The 18585-nt window shown below is 26.8% G+C and overlaps 3 protein-coding genes across 3 annotated transcripts; 1 reads left to right on the forward strand and 2 right to left on the reverse strand.

The window, feature by feature from the left end:
* Nucleotides 1-2421: 2421 nt before the first annotated feature.
* LOC112716806 (peroxidase 44) lies at nucleotides 2422-3734 on the reverse strand. Its single transcript, XM_025768810.3, has 2 exons — nucleotides 3514-3734; nucleotides 2422-3345 (listed from the first exon to the last, which is right to left on the reverse strand). The coding sequence occupies exons 1-2, from the start codon at nucleotides 3712-3714 to the stop codon at nucleotides 2581-2583; spliced, it is 966 nt and encodes a 321-aa protein (XP_025624595.1). The 5' UTR covers nucleotides 3715-3734; the 3' UTR covers nucleotides 2422-2580.
* Nucleotides 3735-5330: 1596 nt separating this feature from the next.
* LOC112718012 (peroxidase 44) lies at nucleotides 5331-7292 on the reverse strand. Its single transcript, XM_025769926.2, has 3 exons — nucleotides 7048-7292; nucleotides 6244-6708; nucleotides 5331-5660 (listed from the first exon to the last, which is right to left on the reverse strand). Exons 1-3 carry the CDS (start codon nucleotides 7246-7248, stop codon nucleotides 5355-5357), a joined length of 972 nt encoding a protein of 323 aa, XP_025625711.2. The 5' UTR covers nucleotides 7249-7292; the 3' UTR covers nucleotides 5331-5354.
* A 7641-nt stretch (nucleotides 7293-14933) lies between these two features.
* LOC112716807 (cyclic dof factor 1) lies at nucleotides 14934-18036 on the forward strand. The gene is made up of 2 exons (XM_025768811.3): nucleotides 14934-15350; nucleotides 16478-18036. The coding sequence occupies exons 1-2, from the start codon at nucleotides 15213-15215 to the stop codon at nucleotides 17582-17584; spliced, it is 1245 nt and encodes a 414-aa protein (XP_025624596.1). The 5' UTR covers nucleotides 14934-15212; the 3' UTR covers nucleotides 17585-18036.
* Nucleotides 18037-18585: the final 549 nt, after the last annotated feature.

Consider the following 18585-nt stretch of genomic DNA (forward strand, 5'->3'; position numbering starts at 1 on the left):
ATAATATAAAAATTTTAGTATATAGTATATAAATTTTGATATATAGTCTAAAATTTTTTGAAAAATTACATATCTAAAATATTGACTTATTTAACTAACAAATTCACAACAAAAATGATGTACAAATATTTATGTGATATATGTAAAAATTTGTATATTTTACCAATGAAATACGCACAACACATAACTTTTAGTGTATAATACAAAATTTTAGTATATAGTATAAAAATTTTGATATATAACATAAAATTTTTTGAGGACTACATATCTAAAATATTGACTCACCTAATTAACAAAATATATTTACAGCAAAAATTTGTGTAACATATACAAAGATTTGTGTGACATGTTAAAAAAATTGTATATTATGTTAATAAATTTGTGTTATGTGTCAAATTTTGTGCTATACTTCAAAAATTCACGTGCTATAATAATAAGTTTTTGTACGCTCACACAAAAGTGTGCTGCACAAATCACAAAAAAAAAAGAGTAGCAACATATGCATGTATTTTTTTTTATGAGATTTTGCATCAACTTGATTGAACTTGAATATAAAATACTTGTACATGTAGTATCATTCTTTTTAATTAGTCAAGAGTTTATTTATTTTATATTCTAAAGGCATATGTTAAAATTATAGATTAAATTTTTTTATTAATGATAAATTTATTATCTACCTTAAAAACATATATTAATACTAGTTAATTTTTTAGTTTAGTGTTTATAAATTAGAATATAGAGTTAATGGTTTATAATTTAAAATTTAGAATTTAATATGATAAAAATAATTTAAAAAAATTGATTAATATTAATTAAAAAATCAAATATCTAATATTACTTAGTAATTAATTAGGGGATAATATGATATATATAAAAAAAAAACTAACTGTCTCAGACTTTTATCTAACATTAGCCATTAGACTACAAACAAATTTAAAAATAAACAACTCTTCGACTAAATCAATGGATTATAGTTCAAATAGCATAGTCTTTTCCTACTCACTTAAAAAATCGCAAATTTAAGTATCTTTATCTTTGATATAAAAAACAAAACTCTCCTACTAAAAATAAAAAGTTAAGACACGAATATTTTTAGTAAAAATAAAAAAGGTGACATTTCTTTTTAAATTTGTTATCGAAGGCTTGTTTTCGGGATTTAAAATCAATTCCTATTTTTCAATCAAACCGATCTAGAATTGATTTTCTTTTCAATCCAATTCCAATTTAAATTCATGAACTATAAAAAGTAAAAATTTACATATAGTTATTTTTATTTAAAATTACTAATTAAAAATCGTTAGATAATAATTTTGTCAAATATTTCAAATCATAATTATTAACTAACAACTTTATATAAAGATAATTACACGAAAATTTTTACTATTATAAAATAGTAAATTTTATTCAATTTTCTCTAAAATAATATGTAACTTACTTTTTATGATGTGTCAACTTTTGATTAGTTGATATTATAATTTAATTACTAATTAAATTAGTAATTTAAATTACTTAAATTTAACTAAAATTAATATTTTAACTATGATAGAGACTATTTTTTATTAACTTATTATTCAAAATAAATCATGATATAATTTTTAAAATATTAATAAAAAACTCTTTTTTAAATATTTTTCGTCGAAGAAAAAAAACTGTTAGAATAATATCGATGAAAGAAACTATTGAAGAAGTGAAGAACTATTACAAATTTACTAACTTAAACATTGGTTTTAATTAACAATTAATTAGGTTCTATAACTAGAACAAATTAAAGCATAGAAAATTCATCTCAATATGAAGGTATTTAGGTACAGTTAAGAAACTTCTAAAGGTTTCGATTTGATAAAAAAAACAATGGCCAAATAACAAAAAATTATTCTTAGGAAAAGAAATAATTCATCACTCATATATATAAAAAATTGTTATTATAACAACATTTGATACAATATCATATTTAAAGTACATCTTTTTTTAATTTGATAATCTTGTAACAGTAAGTGTAAGTTTTAATTTTTGCAACAGTGAAAATTCATGAGTGAAAATGATGTCAAAATGGAATCAAACTCAAGAAAGAGGAGTAAATTTTATTAGTATAGTTAATTAAAATATCAACCAATCAAAAATTAGCATACTAAAAAAAAAATTATATATTATTTTAAAAAAAATTGAATAAAATTCACAATATAAATTTGGTTTTGAGATGGATGTAATTTGTATTTTTAAAAATCTAAACCATGTTCTAGCGGCAAGGTTTGACATGCATAGTGAACTTGATGTTCATCATCGCATATATATTTCAATAGAGAAAGTATAGGGAGCTAATGGAATGTTTGTACAATGTGTACAATAGAAATTTAAGAAATATTAGAAATATAATCATTAATGTTTATAGCACAGGTGATGTTACTGTCCATTTCAATAATATGGAATTACAAATAGGTGATGTTACTATCCATTTCAATAATATGAAATTACAAATAGTCAACATTAGTATTAGTATTCATCTTAGCTTGAACGCACAATTATTATACAATATACACTCATTCATTCATTCTATAAAGAGGGAATTAATTAATTAAGTAATTAATTAAAAGCCCTGCAATTCCTTCGAATCTCTCCTTCATTATCAAGCCAAACATTAACAGCAGACAATTTTATCATCGCATTTGCAAAATTCTGAAACAAGATATCACCATCCGTCGCAAAACGCGAAACCATGTCTCTGGATGATTCGTCCATAGCGAGCTGCTGATCGAAGTGAAGTATGCCTCTCCTCTCAAGAATTTGATTATAAAATCTATTATCAAACGCAAACGGCGTGTTTAGGTCCAAAAACACGGTCGGATCGTTCGTGGCCGGCCGGTTCGACGATCCACATAACTCCACCAACCTTGCATCCAAATTAGGATCCATGGTGGGATCAACACTTCCTCCTCGAAAGCTCGAAAGCCTCTCGCGAAACATGCTACAATGCGCCACTCCAACTGAGTGTCCTCCTCCCACCAGCGTCACCATTTCCATCAGCGAAAACCCCTTTGCGCCGAACGACTGCATAGCTTCCGACACCGACAGTGTCGGCGACGGAAGTCTCACTTCTCTTGGGTTCGAAACTAACCCGTCTCTTCTTCCCGTCGGGACATTGTAACTTGGTCCGCCGGCTAGAGCCACTGCGTCTCTCGTCGCCAGTGATATGATATCTGCACACGACACCGTTTCAGGGCAAGCTCGTTCCAAAATACTCTTAGCGTCGTCAATGATGTCGTATCCTCGAACGGTTCGGTTCGGCACTGCATCTTTCTCCGATGACCGGTTCCTCGTTGGATCTATTAGCAATGACGCATCACAACCCTGGAGACAAATGCAAAATAAATTAACAGAATTTTAAATTTTAAACTACGCTAACAAACTAATAGAATTTTAAATTTTAAACTTTTTTGTAGACTTCTGAAAGTAGTTGATTCAATAATATCTATATTATTTATTAGTATAATATTAAAAGGATAGCTTATTTTATACTCGAACAAAACAATCATGAAAGTGCATGCGAAGCAAGGCGGCGGTTATGGATCTGTCTTTGTTGAAATGCCTCTGAACAACATCACGAACAATTGCCTCCGCTTTTGGACAACTGACACCATAGAAGCCAAGCCTTAGGTTTGCAAAGACTAAAGGGAAGACACAACAGAAGGTTATTATTATTAGGATGGTGATCTTCATTTTCAGCGTAGTGTGGTGCTACTGCTCCTTTTGTTTCCTTAGTCTTATTATATACGAAAGACAATGTGAGAATTCAGGTGCAATCGACTTTACATGAAGTTGATACATGAGAATTTGTTAGATAATTTAACTAATTTAACTAAATTTTTATCTAAAAACTCTCAAATAACAACCTCACTTGACCTGAAGTCGACTTTTTACCAAAAGACAGCATCATGTTAATGTAACATTAACTAGTATATTTAGTAGAAGTTTACTCGGTGGAATTTTCTCCCCGAATCTCTGGATCAAAATCAGTATTTAATTTTGTGTTATTGCGTGACCATTATTATTAACTAAATTCTATAAATATTATTTTACTTTAACACTACTCTTCACCAATACTATAAGCCAAATTAAAGGACCTTTTTTAGTTGGTTCCAAACTTCTAATATAAAAAAGGGTTATTTTAATTTAAAGTCTTATGGTCAATTTCAGGTAATTCTATCTAGCTAGTCATGACTCGTGAGGATAACGTCATATTCAAAATAGATATTAAGAGAATCAAACAAGAAAACTATAATGAGTTTGACGCCCAAAGTAACGGTGATCGTAAATTCAGGGTGGTGATTCTTAACTTTTTGTGGAATTTCAAGAAGACTATTGTCAACACTATTTAAAAATTCAATAATTCTATGTATATATATACAAATAGATTGTAATTGAGTTAATTTAATGACTGAATTTTTGTATATATATTTTTAAAAAATTAAATACATTGCAAAGCCACATTTATGGATGGGGGTATCATTATTTTGCATTTACACTACACGATAGCGTGGTCTATCAGAAGTCATAACTTATTCACGTTGCCACCATTATTCATCATCTGAACTTGGTTCATTTTTGTGTTACCCTTGAACGTTTTCCTCCGTAAATTTTGTTGTTGTGGAAAAATATTTTTAATCTATATATTATTGCCAATAATACTTTGTTTGGGTGTTAAAACTTAAAACAAAGTTGAACTCAAGCACAGTTATTTTATTATAAAATTAATAATTAAAAATATAATCGTTAAATAATTTGATATATTTAAAATTTTTAAATTTTTAATTTTATATAAAGATAACTATATATTAATTTTTAGAATTAAATTAAGAATTTTAAGTATAGGAAGGTATTGAGTTTGAATTTGAGGAGAGACATCTCTTTGCTAAGGACTTCCAAATCATTTTAAGCTAAAATACAGGAATAAAGAAAGCTGCAAACAACATCTGTTCTAATAAGGTCCAATATTTGATATATATATTAGATCACAATAGAGTAGTTACAAGTAGTTACAAACCATAATCTGAAATGAAAAATATTATAAGATCATTAAAATTTATTATTTTTAATTATTAGTTAATTATTAATATTTAAAAATTTAAAATAAAATATATTGTTAAATTATTAAACTAAAAAAAATTATATATACTAAAACAATTAAATTAATGACTAAGTAATAATAATAAATTATAGTGATCCTCTAGTCATAGCTTTATCCAATACAATATGATTTTGTCAATCTTATTTTAAGTAATATGCAATACTTTCTTAAAAGATAATAACATGCATATTTGGGAGAGTGAGACACGTTTAATTAATAATATATAACGGTTCTATAAAGGATGATTAACAGCCCTACAGTTCCTTCGAATCTCTCCTTCATTTCCAAGTGTAACATTAATGGAAGACATTTTTATCATTGCACTTGCAAAGCTTTGTAACAAGCTTTCACCATCCGCCGCAAAACCCGACACCATGTGACTTGATAATGGGTCCAAAGCCAGCTGTTGATCCAGGTTAAGTATGCCTCTTTTCGCAAGAATTTGGTTGAAAAAGCGATTATCAAATGCCAAAGGCGTGATTTGGTCCAAATACACACTTGGATCGCTTGTTGCTGGCTGCTTTGCCGATCCACATACCTAAAATATCATCACAAATTTTATTATTATTACTTCTATTATTAAAAAATAGAAGTAATTTTACGAAATAATAATATATGAATTTTTCTTTAACAAACTAAACATATTATATGCAAATTTAAATTTACTAACAAAATAATAATATTTTATTATATTTTACAATTGGTTTAATTTTTTAAAAGTGAATCTAAAATTCAATTCAATTCATGCGGTTTGTAAAAAATAGAATTTAATATAATTTAAATTAGATGAGCAATTTTATTTGAAGGTAATAAAGACTCACTTAAAGTTATTTTTATATAAAAGTGATAGTTAAAAATCATTATATGATAATTTAGTTAAATTTATTAAATATTTTATTGATTTTTAAATATCAACCTCACGTTAAAATAACTACAAAAATTTAAATACCTTTAATAAAGATGAAATTTCATGTGCAGTTAATTTTATGTGAAGTTGATAATTAAGAGTTGTTAAATAATTTGACAGATTTGACTAAATTATTATCTACTTGTTCTTAATTAACAACTTCATATAAAGTTAACTGTGTTTCTACCGTTAATAAATTAAGATACTTTGGTACCTTCCCCAATTCTGCATCCATATTAGGATCCATGGTGGGATCAAGGCTTCCTCGAAAGCTCGAAAGTCTGCTGCGAAAATTGCTACAATGGGTGGAGCCAAGAGAATGTCCTCCTCCGACGAGTGTCACCATTTCAAAGAGTGTAAAGCCCCTGGCGGTGAAGAAATGCAGAGCCTCGAACACCGACATTGATGGTAAGGGAAGTTTCACTTCTCTTGGGTCTGATACAAGCCCGTCCCTTCTTCCTGTTCCCACATTGTAGCTTGGTCCACCCGCCAAAGCCACCGCATCTCTCGTTGCCAGTGATATGATATCGGCACATGACACTGTTGAAGGACAAGCTTGTTCCAAAGCACTTTTAGCCTCATCAATTATGTCGAATCCTCGTACGGATTGGTTTAGCCCTGCGTCTTTCTCCGATGTTCTGTTTTCAGTTGGATCGAGTAGCAAGGACGCATCACAGCCCTGGTAACAGAGAAGCAATCAGCATATCAAAAATTTTAGAAAAAAATAAAAAATAAAAACTTATGTGCAATTAATTTCATATGAAATTGATAATGAAAAATCTTAAGAATTTTCAACTATCAACTTTATGTGAGGAGTCCTTCTCCTCAAACATTTAGATTTATGTAAAAACGCAAATTGAATGCACCTTAATACTAAAATACCTATACCTATTTATATTAATTGAGATTTATGAATCTATGTAAGAAATATTAGACATGGATCTATATTTTTCTTTCAGAAGAATTAAAACTAAATAAAGATTAGGAAAAAAAATGCAATTAAATAGTAGGTTTATACTCTAACAAAACAATCGTGAAAGTGCATGCGAAGCAAGGCGGCGGTTATGGATTTGTCAGTGTTGAAACGCCTTTGCACAACATCACGAACAATTGCCTCCGCTCTTGGACAGCTCAAGCTATAGAATCCTAACCTTAATTCTCCTAACACCAAGGGAAAGACACAAAACAAGGTTATTATTATTAAGGTGGTGCTGTTCATCTTATGAGTAGTGTGGTGGTACTTCTGCTTATGTATCCTTCCTCTTATATATAATACACCATCAATTTAATGTAATTTTAAGTACTATTTAATAATTTTTTTTAACTCCGTGCATGAAATTTTCTAACTGAATTTATGCATCAAAATCTGAAAATCAGCATAGTTAATATTACAACTGCATTAGATATACATTAAAATTAGTCACTAAAATTAATTATTAGTATAAAATATATGTTAAATATTAAGAATAAATTAAATAATATATATTTATATATAAATACATTAATAACTAATTTTAATATATAAATAATATTTTTATTAATATTATATAAAAAGAAATTGGTAAAACATGATCCACGACATTAATTATTAAAGTACAAGACCTCTCTCTCACACGCTCTCTCTTTGGAATCCAATATAAATATAACCTTCCTATTATCTCTTATTATTATGGTACCCTCATTGTTGCTACTATTTTAATAATTTCCATTAATTCCAATAATATCTCATTTAATTTGTATTTCATTGACCTCAATTTTTTTTTCCTTACACCAATTAAAGAATTCAATTGTCTCTCTTTTTTTAATTGATTATTCTAATAAGCCGGTTCAATTATTTTAAATGATGAGCAATTGAGAATATAAATAACTTGAATAAAAAGTAAAAGAAATTAAAACAATAAATGACAAAAAATAAAATGGCAAAAATGTAAATTTCTGAAAATTTAAAGTGTAAGAATGTAAATACTGAAAATCTAAATTGTAAAAAATAAGAATGGGAAGAACATTGGGATTAAGAGATGTTGCATTCTTAGAATCAATAATTTTCATCTCCTCTTCAATTATGCAATGATTGATCTTTTGGCAAATCATAAGTGATTAAATTTCATTGTCTTGGTAATTCAATTTCTCTTAACTTGATCAATTGCCAATGTCTTGATCTAATTGCTCGTGAGAAGAGATGAATATTGGTCTTTGATTTAGAGCCACACAATTTCATGAATCAAGTTATGGGTCGATTATATGTCACATATCAATCCCAAACCCAAATTCACAATAATTGAGAAAAAGATATTCAAGCTCAATTCTATGATCCTTTTTCAAGTTCTTATAGAATTTAAGTTAGATTCAAATTTTTTCTCAAGACATTTGAATTTTTATGGTGAAGAACGAATATTATTTCTAAAGAAACAATGAAAGAGAAATTGAAGATGGAGAATCAAACAAATTAATCCATTGAATTGTAACAGAATTCTCTTTCCCAAAAGAAAAAGGTGAATTCTATGATATAGAAAGAAAGATTCTTGTACATGTGTATGTTTGTATTGTCAAAATGCTAGTGTGACAAGTGTTTAGAAAGAGAGTAATTGAAGAGACTAGATTTGACATGTTGCAAGTAAAATATAGTGTATTTTGTCTTATGTAATATGTAAATAATGTATTAATTAAATAGGCTAATTATATTTATGTTAATTAATTATTAAAGATAATATTGGATCTTGTATAATTTTTTTTTTTTGGACTTTTTAAATGTATGCTCTCTTTCCAAAAATATTAACTTGACACACAAAAATTTATTAATATTTATTTATTTTAATATATTCCTTTTTTTTTCGATGACTTAGATATATTCAGTTTCACAAATATAAAAATGTATTTACATATTTTAACCAACAAAAAACATATAACTTTACGTATTTACATACATTTAAATTAACGGTAATATTTATATATATTTATATTAAATATTATATCAATATATCTGTCAATATTATTTTGGGTACATATAGATATTTATAAAAAAAATTATTCAAACACTATATATTCTTGGCATCTTATAAAAATAGTTTGTTATTAATTATTTTTATATTTAATTTTTTTAATTAATAAAAAAATTTATATTTAATTGTTTAAAAAATATTGATAGCAAAATAGCATTTGTAATATTACCATTTTTTTGGTGCAGAAAGAGAGAATATATATTTTGAGATAATTGATTTTTTTTTTAAAATGAAAATTGTAATAAAAAATTTTGCTTTTTGTTATAAAGAGAAATTAAAAATAAATTTAATTTTAATGTAGTGTTAGTATAAAATAATTTTATATTTACACCTAATGACGTAACATTACATTAACAAAAATAATTACTTTTTATAGACGGTGTGAATTGTCATCCAGAAGACCAAATATAATTACACGACTGTGTAAAACACATTTTACACGGTTAATACATCAAAATTAAACTTACTAAAAATATATGCACCCAAAATTTGTATAACACCAGACATATAGAAAAATATGGTAGACACAAAAAAAAATAAGAAAACATAGTTATTTTTTGGTATTATATAGACAATATCTTGTTATTTTGTTTGCATTAAAATATCTATTTACAGTTGTTTATAAAAAATAATTAAAAAAAATTTCAAATACTAAAAAAAGAAAAATCTTTTAATAATTAATATTTAAAAAAATTATCCAAAAAAATAAATATTTCAAATTATTATTGGAATATTTTAGATGCAACCTATTATTTATAATTAAATTATTAATTTTTTACAATGAATAAACTATGTTATTGAGTGAATATTTAATATTTATTATTTTATAAAACGAAAAAAGTATATCTGAACAGATTTAACAAAATTATATGATTAGTTTCTCTTTGAATGCATATAAGTGTGTTGAAGAAAGATGATAATTTTTCTAATATATATTATATATTCATTAATTTAATTTAAAATAAATATTAATAAATTTTTGTGTGTAAAAATTAATTTTTCAGATGATATTTATTATATAAATAAAAATAATTAATTAAATTCTCTTTTTCAAGTAACATTAGTTGGAAGAAAAATTATTAACTTATATAAAAAATTAATAAAAAAAATTCAATTAAACTTTTTGTGAAACTGAATATATTTAAGTCATCAAAAAGAAAAAAAGGTATATATTAAAATAAATAAATATTAATAAATTTTTGTGTGTAAAATTAATATTTTTTGAAAGAGAACGTACATTCAAAAAATCTAAAAATAAAAAATCATACAATGTCCAATATTATTTTTAATAATTAATTAACATAAATATAATTAGCCTATTTAATTAATATATTATTTAGTCACCAAAAAAAATTAATACATCATTTTTATGTTACATAAGACAAAATACACTACATTTTACTTGCAATATATCAAATCTTGTCTCTTCAATTATTTTCTTTTTAAACACTTGTCACACTACCCTTTTGACAACACAAACATATATATGTAGAAGAATTTTTCTTTCTACATCATAGAATTTATCAAAAAAAAAAAATTAAAAACTCATAACTAAAGAATTATAAAATAAGTATGAAAAAAATTGGAAGAAGAGAAGAGAATGAGAGTGAGGAGAGAGTCCTAAGATTCCCCTTCAAAGGTGTGTGTTGTGTGTGTGTAAGGTCCTATTTATAAGCTATTATAAATTCAAATGAAATTTAAATTATAATCAAATTCAAAGCTAAATTGAGATTATTTCTTGGGCTTGAAAACTTAGAAAATTGAGGAATGAAAGAGAGAATTGAATCCTAGGAGATTGGATGTGGAACAGCATGCAACGCCACACTTTTTTTCTCAAAGGATGACCCAAATTCATCGTGTGAGGTACCAAGCGTGGCACAATAAGGACATGGCGTGGGACGCCAAGTTTCTAGGTCTTGGATGACCCAACATCAATTGGCGTGCGACGCCAAACTCTTGCCATGGGACGCCAGCTTCATGTTTTGGCTTTAAAAATGTGTTGGTGGTGTATTTTTGTTTCATGACAAAGTTGTGTGAAAATCTTGTCAACTATGACGTATTATATATTATTAGAAAGTTCTTGAAGTTAGCTTTCTAAAACTGTTGGAAGCAAGTTATTTAAATTTCTGTAATTCAAGTTATGCTCTTTTGAAGGTCACTAGGTCAGGCTGTCAAGCACTTGCCATTGGACGCCACTTTCACTACGTCGAATGCGAACTAGGAGTCATATATACGCATGATTTTCCTTCTTGCTCCTTTTTGTATTTGGTTTAAAATGATGATTTGCACCCTTAGATTTAGTGTTCACTATGAAAGATTATATATCATTGGAAAACTCTGAATGTCTACTTTCTAATGGCGCTAGAATCACCTCATTTGGAGCTTTGTAGGTCAAGTTATTCTTATTGGAGTTTGAAGAAGTCAGGGTCACAAATTTTTTTTGGACTTCTCTTGGGCTTGTTTCCAATTTTTGCTACATTTCTTACTTCTCCAAAAGCCTATTTGATTATCCATATTTGCCTAACATCTTTCACTCATTTCCTACACTTAAAAGCACAAAGCAACTCCAAAAATTATTGATCAAAGCACCAAAAAATCTCAAATAAGAAAAGAAAATCTCTAACTTAGTTTAATGAAAGAAACTCTAAAGAACATAGATTTAGAAACATGAAAATCCTACTAAGAACAATAGATCACTCCTTTTATTTAAAAAAATAATAACTAAAAACTACTAAAGATGCACATGTATCATCCAATAAAAAAATGTCCTTGTCCATCAGTAGTTTTTTGTCTCCGCGCTTCTTTAGCACAAAAGTTATATTACAAAGCGAAAAGAAAATTTTTACAAAGTACGTTAATTTTGTTATAGAATACATGAATTTTTACACATAGCATAGAAAACTTTTTCATATAGCACATAGATTTGTGTACACAGTACAAAAATTTATTTGATATATACACCAATTTTTTTGTACTGTGCACTAAAATTTTTATGTTGTGTATTAAAATTTCTATGTTTAATATCTTTGCTAAACATATATAGTAGAAGAATAAAAAAAAGAAAGAAGAGGAGGAGCGACTATGATAGCAATGGCGACAGTGATAATAACGACGTCGAAAAAAAGGAGAATATAGAAAAAGAAAATAAGGGAAGAAGAGAGGAGGAGGAGCACTTGTAGGTACAGATGAAAAAGAAGAAGAAACCAATGACTTAGTTGAAAACTCAATTTAAAAAAAAAATATTTAGATGCTAGCTTTATTATGATAAAATAAATAATTTAATTTGTGTTTGGCTCTTGTCATTCTATTTTGATTTTCTGTTGAAATAATTTTTGGACAATTTTTTCATAAAAAATATAACTTTTACATTTTCTAAAAGAATAATTTTAGGTGATTATTGTGATATTTAAAAAATAATGTCTAATTTATTAAAAATAAAAAATAAATATTTAATTTTAAAAATATAAATAAATAATTTTTAAATATTTAAAATTTATTATAAAAATTAAATACTAAATTATAGACACTTAAAAATTTATCATGATTTATTCAACCAATTTCTCAACAGTGTCGGAAAAAAAATATAAATAATGACAAACTTAAGAAATTCAATCCCTTTCTTAAAAGAAGTTACATTTTTTTAAGTGTATCATTATTTGGATATTTTTTTTACATGATCTACATTTTTTTTTGGTCAGGATCTACATTTTTTAAACTAAACCTTTTAGTACTTGGACCAAAAAGAAAACCTAGTACAAAAAATGTAATTTTTAATATCTTTGGATCACGCTATTTCTTCTGGGCCTTTTATTTTTTTCCCTTTTTTTCTAAAAAAATTTCTTTTTGTCATCACACTTCACACAAGAAATTTCTCTCACTAGAAAGTCACTTTAATATCTTTGCAACACTTTTTTGCACTTTATTTCTGACGTCATTCCCATCTTGGCTCTGGTTCTCCCTTTTTGGCTGACTCATCCGCCAGCTGTTACAACCCTAGCATTCTTTCTTCTATTCCCATTGGACCAATTTTCTTTGTTAGTTTTTTTTTAAGTTATGTGAAATTTATTCAATACTTATAATCCTGATTAAAATCTTATTTTAAATTTATAATAACACTCAAATTTTTTATATTGCAATAAAATATAAAATATGAAATTAATTTTAACGAATTGATAAAATAAATATTTTATATAATTATTTAATTATATATTTTTTAAATAATTATTTATACGATCAATATTAAATTTTTTTATTATTAACATAATTAAATATACGTATAAAATTATTTTATATTGATATTGTATTAAATTATTATTATTATTATTATTATTATTATTATTATTATTAACCGTGTTAATAGTATCATCAATAGCAATTCAAATTAATGTTTCTAGAAGTACACCACTAGAAAAAGTTTCCAGAAGTAATTCTGAAAAAGAAACATTATATTTGTTTTTAAATAACTATTTATTTTAAAGTTTTTATTTGTTAATAATATCACAAAAGTATATGGAATTATAATAGTAATAATTATAAATTATCCGTTTTAATTATTACATAAATTAATTCTCTCTCATCTATAAATTTAAGTACAAAAATACTAGATAATAAAAAAATAATTAAAATATATTTTATTTATCATTTATTAAAATAAGTATGAACTTTTTTTTTATCTTTCTAATTTTAATTTGATAAATAGATATTTATTTATATTATTTAATATTTTCATTATTTACTTATATTTTTTTGTTCGATAATTTCAAATAATTATTTTGTTACAATCACGTGTATGAATAAAAGAACTGATGAAAAACATTTTTAATTTTAAATAAATGTGCAAATTAATTTTTATTCTTATTATTTTAACATATTTTTTTCTTTTATTAATAAGTTACCGACGAAAAAAATAACTAATATTGATAAAATAAAAATATAAAAATGAGAATAATTTAGAAAAGAGGGTATTAAAAATCAAAATTCATTACATGAAGTGTTATCATATTATTGAATGAAAATATAAATAAACCAAAATTAAAAGGTACACATCAAAACAATGTTGTGAATCAGAATCAAACTACCGAATATAATATAAGAAATAAACTCAACTTTCACATGTTAGTGTCAAGTGATCACTGGTGCATGAATCAAGATTAGATATTTAATCGGATTAAAAAAAGAAGCAAAAAGGGTAAAGTGATAAGAAGGGATTTATATAATATAATATTGTGTACGGTCCAATGTATTGAATTTCTCCAGTGACATATTTCCAAAACATTTAAGAAAAGAAAAAAAAAAGTATCACTTTTCTTTTTCCCTATGAATAAAGGCCAAGTTTTTTAATGACTTGTATGAGGGGAAGCATAAAGAAGAGACCACACAAAAAATATAATTTAAAAATAGCCAAAAAAATATAATTAAATTACTAATTATTGTTTAATATATACTTGATATAATTATTTAAAAATATATATTTTTTAACAAAATTTATGTTAATTAATCGTTATTAACTTTTTAAATTTTCTGAAAATATTTTTATGTGTCTAAAATATATATTAAAAATTACTTTTTAATATTAACAAAAGTAATTTTAATATCTTTTAATATCTTTTATTATTAACATAATTCTTTATGTTTGAAAAAAATGCTTCACCAACTTGAATATTGACACAATTTTTAATTAAATTACTAATTATTGTTTAATATTGATACTTTTTTATGTTAATATTAAAAGTAATTAATCAACATGAAGGGCTATACAATGAAAAAGTAATTTTGTTAATAATAAAAGATATGTACTAAAAAATAAAATAATATTAAAAATGTGTTAAATAATATATTTAATATTAAAAATTATTCTTATCTATTTTTTTCAAAAAGAAAGATGGCACTGTGTCTATGATGGCTCATGTTCTTTGTGCTTTTTGCAGGGTGACCTTTTCTTCAGAGTGTTTTGTTTTGTGAAACTTTCACCCTCCTCTTTTTGAATAAAAAGTTTCTGTTGACACAAAAGCCTCTTCTTTTTTTCTCTTTTTTTTCTTTAACTCTGAATCTCAATCTCATTTGTTTCCTTATATATATATATACACATAGAAGTTGGTGAGTGGTGAAGAACTTCACACTTTGCAAGTTTGCATCACAAAAACATCATCATAGTAGTAACATCAAACACAACTACAAAAGATTAATGAGTGGTGCTGGGAACATGTCTGATAATAAGGATCCGGGTATCATGCTCTTTGGCATGAAGATTCCTTTGCCGGAGTTTCAGATTCCAGCCAGCTCTCAAATGGGTTGTCAAATTCAGGCAAACTTTGCAGCCATGGTAGATACTTTCTTAAGTTCTTCTCATCTTTGTTTTCTTTTCTTGTAGTAAGATTTTCTTTCTTTCTTTCTTTTGTTTTTTCTTTGCTGGTTAATCTTAAAACAACTTAGGATTAGTTTGGATACTGATTTTGTCTTTGACATTTGACACATAAATATATAAATTCTTTTAGTTATGTAAAAGATACAAAAAAATTCTAGTATTTTCTTTCTTTGTTTTCTAAAAGTAGAAAGAGCATATCTATCTCTATCTTTCTATTTTTTTCTCTGTTTTAGAAACAAAATCCAAAAGCAATCTTAGTTATTATCTCTTTTGTTAGGCTGGTATTGATTATTTTCCAATGAATTGCTTCTTTATGTTTGAAAAAAATGCTTCACCAACTTGAATTTCATTGTATAACCCTTCATGTTCATGCTTCATTATTAAACTATGTTGATTAATTGGAATCCTCATATTAATGGAAGGCAAGACATATTTATCTTATAAGATTAAAAATTTGGTGGATACTCCAATAAAGATTTTATAATTGTCTTTATGTAAAAAAATTTTGTTTACTCTTAAATGATGAATTGTAAGATTAGATTTTGATATGTTATAAAAGTGTTGTTTTTATTTAAAATGTGATCAACTAAATAAATGACACTTTTATACAAAATATCTTTATAAAAAGATGTTTTTGACATTTTTATTTGAGTAATTTCTTAAAAATTTACTATGTGCACAAAAAAATTAGTTATTAAATCAGCTACTAAGTGTATAAATGTGTAGAATAACTTATTTTTAATATATATTTTATATTTCAATATGTATTTTATACAAACGACCGATTTAGTGATTAATTTTGTATGTACACCTAATATTGTCGTAAAATATTAAGATACAGGACTTAGGAAATTGCTGCATTGTGTAAAGAGATTGAATTTCAAACAAGAGTAGTGTTATGTTGTTATTCTCTCCGTTTTTTTTTATCTTTCGCTCTGGAATTTCGGTACCTTCATAGCTCAGGGCATCTGAATGTACCGAAACTCCAGAGTATCAGGTATAAAAAGAAACAGCTCCTAGAGTAAAATTGTGATTAGAAATTTTATCTGACTAATTCATTGCTGATTAATTTTTTAAAATCTTAGAATTCTTGCAGCAACCTGAAGAAGACAGAAGTAGAAACTCACTCTGCTCAAAACTCTGAGCAAGAAAAGAATACTTGCGGATCAAGCTACAGCAAACAAGAATCCAAGAACACTGAGGAAGGAAATGAGGAGTGTAGTAACACAGATCAAGAAAGAAGTTTCAAGAAGCCAGAAAAGATTCTTCAGTGTCCACGCTGCAACAGTTTAGAGACTAAGTTTTGTTATTTCAACAACTACAATGTCAATCAACCGCGGCACTTCTGCAAGAACTGTCAAAGATATTGGACTGCTGGTGGAACGATGAGGAATGTTCCGGTTGGAGCCGGAAGGCGGAAGAATAAGCATCTGGCCTCTCAATTCAGACACATAATAGTATCGGAGGGAACTCCGGCCGCAAGGTTAGAACCAAGAGAAGATTCATCTGGTAACAATGGTTCTGTATTGAAATTTGGTCCAGATGTTCCTCTCTGTGAATCCATGGAGTCAATGCTTAGTCTTCGAGATCAGAAGCCAAATGTTGATGCAGCAAGCTCAGCGAATTCTTATTTTCAAAATGAATCGTTAGAACAAAAGTGTTACCCTGTTCCTCCATGGATATTTTCTTGGAATCCAGGTTGGAATAATGGTGGTTCTCCGGTGAGTTTGACTTTTCCGGCAACAATGAGGGGAGTTCCAACCATTTCGCCACCGAATATTCCGTTGCAATTTGTTCCTGGAAGTTTCTGGAACAGAACACAAGTGTGGCCTTCACAAACCGCCGCAGTTTCAATAGGATCCAACGGTTGTCTTTCACCCTCTTCCTCTACTACAAGTAACAGTTGCTGCTCCGGCAATGGCTCTCCGACGCTCGGAAAACACACCAGAGATAGTAATGTCTTGATTGACGACGAGAAATCGGAGATATGTGTTTTGGTTCCAAAGACACTTAGAATTGATGGCCCAAATGAGGCTTCAAGAAAGCACTTGTATGAATCAGAAAATGGTGTTTCGAAAAAGGTGGAACAAAAAGGACAAGGCAAAGAGCGTGTATTAGGTGTGTCTCAAATCTTGGAAGCTAACCCTGCAGCAGTTTCTCGTGTTCATGCATTTCAAGAGAGCACACAATGAGTTCCAGCTTTCATTCAGCTGCGTTCGAAACGAGAAACAGAATAAGACAAGACACTGAGACAGAGACAAAAGACAAGCACAAGAATAAGATACTGAGATAGAGACAAAAGACAAAAGACAAGTGAATTCACTGGTGTCTTATCTTTTGTCTCTATCTCAGTATTACCGAACATCTCCGAATATTTCTGAGTTTGTTGTGGCTTTGAGACACTAATAGTAAGGAACCTCACATAACAAACTTGGCATATTCTTGGATTTTGGTTCTCATGGAGAAAAAGTGTTTTGCGGCTAGCATATATATGAAGAATCTTCTTTAATTTTTTAATTATGTCCTGAAAATGATTCTTGAAGTTGCAACAATAAAACAGTGATCCTGCATCACTAATCATTTAAGGTAGTGTAAATTGAAAGTTTAGTGATTATTATTGTATTTAAGCCTATATCATGCAAAATTACTCAGCACTATATAATTTTTTATAACGATGAAAATATCCTTTAAATATTATATAAATATACCAAATTTTACCATTGTATCTTTGATGTAGCCTATGAATAAAAAGTACACATTTTAAGGAAAAAAAACTAATTAATACAACGTTCATTATTATGATTTTCAAGAAAAATTATGAAGAGATGCTCTTCATTGTATTTGAGAATTCGTAAATAAAAAAATAATTTCTTCTAATATTCTTGTCTTATTATTTATATTTTTTTATATTTGATCTTTTACATCCACTTCCATATCATCTCAAGCATAGTTAAACAACTTCACCTTGCACGGTGAACATAATTGGTTGCAATTGTCACAATTAAGCATATGTAAAGTGTCTTTACTTCATCATTGATAATTGATATTGAGTTAAAGTGCAGTTCTTTTTTCTTTTTCTTTTTTCCACATTAAAGTGCAGTTTTTTTTTTATTGCATGTGCTTTTTGCCTTTTTCTTTATCTATTTTTAACATGTTTTCTTAATTCGTGCGATAAATCCTTTTGACTTAACCA

Source organism: Arachis hypogaea, chromosome 10 (assembly GCF_003086295.3).
Source record: "Arachis hypogaea cultivar Tifrunner chromosome 10, arahy.Tifrunner.gnm2.J5K5, whole genome shotgun sequence".
Taxonomy (NCBI): domain Eukaryota; kingdom Viridiplantae; phylum Streptophyta; class Magnoliopsida; order Fabales; family Fabaceae; genus Arachis; species Arachis hypogaea.